This window comes from Lytechinus variegatus, chromosome 6 (assembly GCF_018143015.1).
Source record: "Lytechinus variegatus isolate NC3 chromosome 6, Lvar_3.0, whole genome shotgun sequence".
NCBI lineage: Eukaryota > Metazoa > Echinodermata > Echinoidea > Temnopleuroida > Toxopneustidae > Lytechinus > Lytechinus variegatus.
This window is the reverse complement of record NC_054745.1, coordinates 43,833,863-43,844,138: the sequence shown is the minus strand read 5'-3', so window position 1 is coordinate 43,844,138 and position 10,276 is coordinate 43,833,863. Positions and strand designations below refer to the sequence as shown.

At 34.3% G+C, this 10,276-nt stretch overlaps 1 protein-coding gene across 1 annotated transcript; it reads left to right on the top strand.

Moving 5' to 3' along the window:
• The first annotated feature begins 1,246 nt into the window (after positions 1-1,246).
• On the top strand, positions 1,247-7,596 carry LOC121417882. The gene is made up of 7 exons (XM_041611616.1): positions 1,247-1,415; positions 3,477-3,614; positions 4,069-4,261; positions 4,941-5,032; positions 5,920-6,048; positions 6,397-6,446; positions 7,413-7,596. Exons 1-7 carry the CDS (start codon positions 1,281-1,283, stop codon positions 7,594-7,596), a joined length of 921 nt encoding a protein of 306 aa, XP_041467550.1. The 5' UTR covers positions 1,247-1,280.
• Positions 7,597-10,276: the final 2,680 nt, after the last annotated feature.

Here is a 10,276-nt window from a genome sequence, read left to right as displayed (position 1 = left end):
TAATCAAACACTAATCTAAAAAATAAAACATTCATTTAAACAAATCAGAGGTGGGCATTCAGAAATGGCATTTAATTTTTTTCTGTGGATAAATATTTTTGCAATGGGGCCCCGGGAAAAGTCTCTTCTCATCGCTGAATAAAGTTAAAGTGAAATCTGATTATCTTGCTGTATAATGGATTGGGATGAAAGAATTCTACTGAGAGATCTATGAGCTCTAAAATCAATGAAATAAAGATGGAGTTAAGATGTCTGAATGCCAAGGTCACAGTGATTAACTACATAATCTAGTTAGAGCTAGAAGGTTGTTAGACTATTGTGAATCATAAAAAACTGAGTGCTGTAAAGGATGTGGGATATGACTAAGATGGAAGTATGGGAACATTTTCTATGCAGTGGAGTATAATGTTAATATGTAAAAATACAAATGAATGAATTAAGTATTGCTTTTAATAATGATTAAATTAATAATTTTGCTTAGTATCATTGTCAATTTATTTAGGATTATTAATTATTTGGAACCATGTTTCATCAGCTCTTATAATCTTTACAATAGGAAAGGAATTGGCAATTTCTTTTCAAGTTAAAAAAAAATATCTGTATTTTTTTAAAATAAAAAATGCAATTGCAAAGAAACATAATGTATCTTTTATGGACTCTGACCAAATGGAATCAAACTGATGGATATCATTTATTATATTTAATCCAAAAGTTATTCACGGGCCTCCTAATTTGCCTCCGAAATTTACAAATAGAAATAGGCATAAAGCTGTACACAACTTCTTTGCCCCTCTTCATGTACATCCCAAAGTTGGTACCTAAATCTTATTTGGCATTGCCTAGCATGGGTAGAGTAAGGACATAGAAAATTCTCATGTGGATTACATATTCAGGGGCCTTTTCCACACCTTTTCCAAACGTAATTTGAATATGTTGACAGATTGAATGTTAACAACTTCATCTAGTAGATTGTTTCTACAGTGTATGCGTCACAACTCTTTACAAAGTGAGAATACGCCTTGTCTCAACTTTGTACCAATGCCATTCTTCTGAATTTTTAAAATTGTGTCCATGTGCTCGCTCTGATCTTGACAATGTAAAGATTTGATCTTGACTATAAAATTCATCAATACCAATTGCTAATTTGAAGATCTGAAATTTGTTCAGTCTGTGTCTCCTATAGGCAAGCGTATGCAGTTTCAGGACTCTAATGAAGAGTGATTGTTTTCTTATAATTTCAGGAGAATTCCGGTTTAATCAATCTTGAGTGGATATTTCAAATGATATCCGATGAGATCGACAAAGCTCCTAAGCACATCTATCTGGTTGACATCGTTCCAAACCTAAGGTTCCTTCTACGATGTGGGGCACTCACGGGGGATCCGGAATATGAACTCAGCAAATTCACACAGAAGGTAGGCTTTTTGAATTTCATGTTTATTCTATCAGGGGAAAATGCTTGTTTACAAATTTATCCCACCACAGAAAGGCATCAATCCAGTTTGCCACTCTCCACCCAGGTGTTTTATCAGTAGAATTGGGAAACCCTATAACTACAAATTGGAAATAGATCGAATAGATAGAGAGAGATATAGAGAGAGAGCATCAGAACTGTCAATAAATTGGATTTTATCCTATTTCAGTAGAAAAGGGGAAATTGTACTAAATGAGATCTACATGTTGGAATCCCTAGAAATAGGATTTTTTTACTCACAAGAATGATTATTTTATTGTATGTTTTTCAAAACTTTCAAGAGAAATAGAGCTTTATGCTTGGAAATAGGACAAAATGAAGAATAGGATTTTTTCACAATTAAGGTAGTCAGCTCTGGCAGAGAGAGAGAAAGAGAAAGAGAAAGAAGGAGAGGGATGATGTATGAGGGAGACAGGTAGATATCATTGGAATGCACATAATAATACTTGTATATTCAATGGATCTATGGAGGATAAAGGCAGACATCATGATGAGATTCACATGTCAATTAACATTCCAACATCCTCACCTCACGCCACATGTTATTACATGCCATGCATTCTATGCATCAACCTAATCAAAACAGAGATGTCAACACTGTCATCTTTGACATGTACACTCTTCATGAAGAAATGAAAAGGGGGAAAATAAATGATACATACTGGTGTACTTGTTCTTTATAATACATGTATGTTTCATGAGGTATATATGTGCAGATGGCCTACAATCTAGATAACCATGTACATGTATTTATCTATTTTTTTTTGGAATTACCGGTACCATCAAGCTCTCAGAAACACCATGTATTAAGCGCTATATATATAGAATGTATCATTATTATTACCTGAAAAAACAATTATAAAATGCCTTGTATTCAGAGATGTACATGTATGGGGGGGGGGGTAGGAATATGTTACTACTGTATGGTAATACGTTTTTTTTGTTTTTGTTTTTACTGAAAGGGTTAACATCTCAAATTAAAATTCTAATTGATGCTTTGACAAATATTTTTTTACTATGGTATTCAAACAAACTCTCAATATATACAGGTATGCAGAGATGAGAAGGTATCAAGAATTGGGGGGGGGGGGGGGCGTTACATGTATGGAGCTTGCATAATTTGAGGATTCATACATGTACATGTATTGTCTTTGGGAATGACTATTTTGAGAATACATAAATGTATAATCTTTGGGTATGACTATTTTGAGGATATACATGTATGATATCATCTTTGGGAAATGACTATTTTGACTTTGTAAAAGTCCTCAGAATGTCTTGTAATACCTTCCTCCCTGTTTCATCAAAATAATGTGAAATGTTTATTTCCTTCTTCATGTACACTGAGACTGTATGCTTTTCAACTATGTCTAATGTCAACTGGTTTGGAATGTTCGCTTGTTTATACAATATGCAGGCTAGCCTGTTGTTTAAACGTTGAAACATCAACACACTGAAAATTTATATGCATGCAGGTTAAAGTATGGTTCAAATAGAAAGTCTGCCGGTACATGTACTGTACATATTAATAATAACCCTTGGGTACTGCACTGAAAAAAAATATGCACTGTAAAATACATTATGAAAAGTAGTTTTAGGTTGTCAAGGAGTAGTTTTATTAAAGAATAAAAGCATATTCCATATGGATTATTGAAATTTGGATTCTGGGGGTTCTTTCACAGATAATTTAAGTGCGACTTAGTGTCATACTTAAGTTCTCAGTTGCGTCCGGTAGAAGATATCATGACAATGCGTGTACTACTGCATATTGTACATGTATGTATGGCTCTAGTCACATTTGAATGTAATTTTTGTTAAACACCCCCCTGGTTCAGTTATTGAAATCAAATAGGATATAATATGCAAAGCACTGATCCCTCCACATTGTATACTGTATGAATGGACTATATCTTTGTTATCATTCTTTGGACTTTGTTGTAAAATAATGTGGACCCAAAGCAATATACAATACTACAATTTAATATATTTTTTAATCACACAGTACCCATCATACTTTGCGTTGAACCTTGCCATCCACGAAAACAAGATTCTTGAAGAAGCTAAAGCACATGGAGCTAAACACCCTGATAAGATGAAGGAAGGCGGACAGAGTGATGAAGCCGATTCATCAAGACTAGCAGTGAGTATTCAGTAGAGGGGGGGGGGGGGTAAGGAGGGGTTGGATCACACAAAAACCTATACAACAGTGTATGCATCCTAATATTGAAAGAAGGTGGATAGATTGATTGGGCTTAAAGTGAGGAGTAGGTGGGGGAGGGGAAATGGGAGGGTGGGAATGGGTTAATTGTAAGACATGGAGAGCTATTAACATCCTGATAAAATGAAAGTAGACAGAGTGATGAGTAGAGATGGGACAAGGAGGGAATTATTGTCTCAGCTGACAGGCAGCATAATGCAGTGGGGGGGGGGGGGCTTTATATCAAACTGACACTTTTTTGTTTCTAGTATGCAACCCCACCCTCCTGTTGAAGTTGACATTACTCTATGTTCTATATGAGATAATTTTCTTTTCCCAGAAGCTCATGTAGTTGATAATAATCTCTTTTATTCTTTTTTTCTTTGATGGTCCACAGAGAAGAAACGTATTGTATCAGAACAGTGTTAAGGCGTGGCTAGCATATTTCCGTAATGAACATCGGTTGGTAACAGTTGATGTCTCTTGCGGTGTGAGTGATCTCATCTGGCATAGAGTATGTGATTTCTTTGGACATGATCTGGAATGTTTGCCAAAGAAGACGGTCAATACAGTAGTTTTATTCGCTTTCAGTGAGTATAGTCATCTTCTTTATCAACAGCCACCATTAAAATCTGCTTCTCTATCTTCATCATCATTGTCATCATCATCAGCAGCAGCATCATCCTCATCATCATCGTCATTACCATCACAATCATCCTTAATATCATCACCAACACCATCATCATCACCATCATTATCGTTGTCATCATCATCATCCTCATCATCACCTTCATCATCATCACCATCATTGTCTTTTCACTATCATCATCTACTTAATATATATTATGACTTTTGTTATCATTCTTTCTCTTAGAGCAGTTTTGATTCATTGACTTTGACATAGAGATCTTCAGAATGCAATTTAATTTAATTTGACTCGAATCAATCACCGTATGCAGAACTGGAAGAAACTAATATGTTTTGATCAATACAATTTTAGAATAATATTAATTTCTACTCAGCATTCAATTTCTGTCCATTATGATGCAACATCATTCACTGGAATTTGTGATAAAAGTAATCTTATCATCAAGTAGTCATCTATTACGGTCCTGTATTTATTTCCCTCATGAATTTCATTGCTTTGATATATATTTTGTTATTCTGTTTGTTTTTCAGACAGTAAAAAATTACCCCCATTCATTCTGTATTCTTCCATTGTGGATATTAATTAATGATTTTGTTATTAAAAAATGATTCTGTTTGCAGATGGGTATGACTATTCAGCAATAGATATGCAGAGATATCATATGGAGCTCATTCATCTTAAAGACGTACTGCCAAAACCAGATATGCTACCGGTATGTATCACTTGATCTACCACCAGATGGTCTACTCCCAATGGGAAAGAACACAGTGTTCCACAGTGTATCCCACAGTGTATACACAGTGTGGAACAGAATGTGAAATCACCTTCACACTGTTGAATTTTTGAGCATTTTAACAGTGTGAATCACATATCCACATAGTCCGCCATGTGAACAGTGTGGCAGACACACTGCCTAGGTATCCACAGTGTGATAATATCATCACACTGTTGAATTTGAGCATTTTAACAATGTGAATCACATATCCACATAGTCGAACATGTGGACACACTGTGAACAGTCACACTGTGTCCACAGTGTGAAAATATATTCACACTGTTAAATTTGAGCATTTCAACAGTGTGAATCACATATTCACACAGTCGACCATGTGAACAGTGTGGGCAGTCACACAGTCGAGGTGTCCACAGTGTGATAATATCACACTGCTTAATTTGAGCATTTTAACAGTGTGAATAATATTTTTCACATATTCTCAGTTTTAGGGCTAACCCATTTGATTTACATGTACTATCAAATTGGTTAATACACAAATTGTTCTTTGATCTACATTCTACTTCAAATGCCCAATCGGTCCAATTTCAACTTTGTATACTTATAATTTGTTACTTTGTCAAATTAAATTTTGACAAAGGCCGCTGACGGGATTCCCATGTGAAAAATGCAGCACTGACTTTTGACATAGTATCTTAAACAAACGAATATTAATTTTGATTGGTTGTTTTTACAATTTTCATGTATACCGGTATTTGAGTGCTCCAGTGAGCATCAATGACATATTATTTTAAGTTTCATAATTTTTGCCAAAACGATCCTCATCCTGTCTGAAAATTATGTAACATATCTTTATCAAACTTTAGGATGCTGCTCTCCACACACTAAGCTTACACATTGACAAAACGGCGCCCACGGCAGAATCATTCTGCGTTGACCTGACGGACACATCAATCACAAAAGACATGGAGAGGCTGGATCACTCCAAGCGAGAGGTAAGCCTTGCACAGCACCACCTTGAAGTTGCTCACATTTTATCCTCTTAAAAATTCATTCCATGGCAAATATTTATTGTCAAATATTGGTTTAAATAGGATTATATTGGAAAGTACTGTCTGCAAGTTCGATTGTCTGTAAAGTACAAATTGAAACGTTACTGCACAAACAATGATTTTTAATTATACATGTAGTATGGTCAATGAAAATAATGATATCAGAAATGTTTATTAAAAAAACATAGTAGTTGAAGTTGTACATGCAATGAAATATACAAGGACTAGACCAGTCCATGTCTAATCAATACGTCTAGTTGGTTTATTTATCCTTTTCTCATTTTTTTCTAGTTCCGGAGAGAGATGAGGTTTATTGAATGGGAAGACACGTACTTGGACAAGTAAGTATTTTGTTCTTCTGTAAAAAATGTTAATTTCAGAAAAAAAAATATATATCCAAGCTTCAAATCAGTGATCATAATCATTCTTTAATATCTTCAGGAAGAATGCTCCGTAATTTGTAGGACCAGTGGACAAATAACTCAGTCTGCTTTTCAGTGAATCCCTCCATTTCCTCAACTTTTATTTTATCAACAAAGATCAAAATAACCTTCCAGATGTTTAATTGAGATTGTTTTACATTTTGCTTTACCCTAATTGTATACATCACAATTGTACAATTATCTATTGTTAACCATAAAACATTTATCTATTTCTTTTGTATGGTCAATATTGCTATAGTCCCTTGTATTTGATTGATTTGTATGGTTATTATTTCATATTTGTGTAATATGTTGAGTCGAAATGAAATAAAGGAAACTTGAAATGACCTTTCCCCCATGTTTTGGAAACTTTAGGTGTAATAGGAGTACTGGAAAGAAGGATTGTGATGGGTTGTATCTTAATTCTTGGCTGCTATAACTCAAGCATTTATTTTGCTTATATAGTTTGCCACTGCATTTGTCTTTCACTACTTTGTCTTATCCTTAAATTGTATTCATGTCTAAATTTTGTTATCACACTGCTGTAAATTTTTCACATTATACAATGTACTTTAATGTCATACTACGATTATGTTTATGTATTGTGAATTTATTTTGACAATAAATGCAGAAACTGTATTTTGACAATAAATGCAGAAACTGCCAAAAAAAATAATGAAATTGGGTCCCAGCTGTGAAGAAGAATCATGCACACGGTAAAGAGTAAAAAAAAAAATTGTTTTACACAGAGCCAGTGTCATGATTGCAAAATACGAGAGAATGTGCATAGATCTGAGATCAAAAGTAAGAGGGTAGAATAAAAGAATGATGTAGGAAATAATTTAATAGAAACTCTTTCAAATAAATTATCATTACTCCTATTAGATACATCTTCATTAGCTCGGAGAAAAAGGAAAGGGGTCGCAAGACTAGTCTCTTTGTCCAGACCTTCAAAGTCATCGCTACCACAGAAAACGAAGTGTGTCTTTTCCCACCGGAGACCGACGTCGGACTCTGTCAGGATTTGGCCTTCTCATTCGGTCATCACAGACACCCCTCTGCGAGATAAGGAGGGTACACCGTTGCCCCCCTCACACCCCCTATTAGACTTCAGCAGTGTAAAAAGGTTGTAAGTTACACGTTTGTTGTGGGGATTCCATAACATAGGGTACATGTGGTATTTTTGTGTCCCATTAAATGCATGATAAATTTTGAACCATATACCAACCAACAATCATAGTGTGAAGAAACATAGGCTAATATACTTCTCAGTATTTGGTAGCCAGCGGAGATCAACTAGTCTCATGACAATATTTATGGTCTCGCTAACTCAAACTTTATCATTTGATTGGGACACTGAAATTTTCGCAAATTGCCACCTATTATAGAATCACCCTAGTAGATTTGAGTGTTAGCAGATAGCAGTATTACACAACATTCCATTAAAGATATGTGTTTTTATATTGAGTGACACACACATTGACTGGGTTAGATGCATGAAACCAGTCTTTTGTACGATTCAATACCATTTCAAATATTCTTGTTTCAATTTCAATTTGAGGGAATGTTTTTCTCTTTGTTTTTTAATCTAGTGAGTAAATTGGTCTCTTGTGGAGCCATTTGCTGGTTTATGCCTTGTTGAAATTCTTGTTTCAAACTCAAAGAAAGATGTTTGTTCCACCTTGGCTCTGAACATAATAACAATGATAGAGGCAGTGGCAAGTAGTGATAAATAGAAAATAAGAGGAGAAAATCAAAGTGGACGCTGGTTTTGAGTGAGCCTGTTTTTTTCTCTTGTACTTACAACCTTTTTACACCCGATCTTATCTCTGAGCTAATCTGTATATATCCTGATCTATTATTGTTTTTTTTTTAACCATTGATTTATAAACTGTATTGAATTTGACATTGTTAACCATATTGGGAGAAGTTTGTCTGAAATATTCTACTTGAGATTGTGGTAATAAGCTATGAAATGTATTCATATAATTGTAATTAAATGAATTATTTACTTCTATATATATATATGAACATGTATTTGAGGTGGGACCTAAACAGGTTTCCCAATTTTTAACCGTTTGAGAGAAGCTATATATGGATATATTAATATTGCCACTCATTTGTAGCAGGATGGCAGTTGATACTGAATTTTGTTGTTTGTTTGTTTGTTAAAGGAATTTTCTTGTTGTTGAATGTACATGATTCTTAGGCAATATTACTTAAAGTACATTTAGAATAGAATGTGGAAGATTGGATTCTCTTTTAATTGAAAGTAGTTTTCATCAAATCGATTCCAAATGAAATTGGTAGGAGAATCATATCATTTTTAAAGTTCAGGCAATATGACTTATTATTACCCGTATCAGACATCTTAGCTGGTCAAAACCATATTGCACTATATTTTCTGAATATCGGGAAGGGCTTGATTGTTTGTATTTTGCTTGGTCTCTATGCGCGTATTGACTTTGTAAGCAGAGACAACGCAATACAGTACCTTTGTTTTGTCTCTGGTCTCACATCCAGGCATTTGCGGATAAGGAGAAAGTGATCGGCTTCATAATGATACAAATAAATTTTGCAATTATCTTTCAAGTACTACAAGAAGAAGTTCTACACATTCTCACACACAACCAGTGTGTGTATCTTCAGCATCTTGCAGTAGAAGAAAAAGAAGAAATGGAAACAAGGAGAAGAAAGAGAAGAAGAAGAAGAAGAAGAAGAAGAAAAAAAGGAAAGGAGAAGAAGATGAGGAAGAAGAAACATAATTACCCCTTTCCCTTGATATTTCTGTTTTCTTCAGAACACATTCCATAATTTCTGTGATTTTTTGCAAGTTTGGAAAACCGAAGACACCACAGAATTTTAAAAGTGAAGATACTATACCCTCATCCATATTTTCTGGCTGCTGACAAGTACCTTTATGATAAAAGTGTTGTATTTCTGACTAATTAAATAGTTGAAAAGGTTTTAATAGATGTGATAGGGTTTTTGAAGAACTTGTAAGACCTAGAGTCATCAACAAAGAGAAATATTGATTGAAATTAATTTCCATTCATTTTGACATATGGTGTTGAATTGTTAGAACAATTAGCATGCTACTTCTATAAAAGCTATTATAAATATCAGTAAGATTGATGGATTGAGAGCTTGACCAAATTATTACAACTGAAAGTGCTCATAAAGCACCTTAAGACTTCAATTTCCCCAAACTAATACCAGCAAATTCACGTCCTTACATTTTTTTTCTATTTTAAGATTAAACTTGGTAAGAACATGTACATGTATCTTTTTTACTGCATTTTTTTCTAAATTCTGTACATATCTTTTTTGACTGCTATATAGTATATATTATTACTGAATTGATACCCATAATGTGTATGCTTATTGGTACTACTGACACATATTAGGTCCTTACATGTTTGGCTAATACCTTGTTCATCAAGATTGAAGTCAATAGAAAGAGTACATTGTGCTGCACTCGACCCAGGTGAGGTGAATGGGTACCCGGCAGGATTAATTCCTTGAATGCATGAGCGCTGAGAGGCAGCTCGAGCTAAAGCCAGGGTAATAATGATAATAACAACGCGCCTCGGAATAGAATATTTCTAGATAGATGGCGCTATATAAATGCCTATTATTATTATTATTATTATTATTACATGACTAAATGTATCACGTGAGATCCATCGTTTACATGTACTAGAAAGGGGTCTAAAATTCAATTTTTTAAGGATTTATTCTTTCAGTTT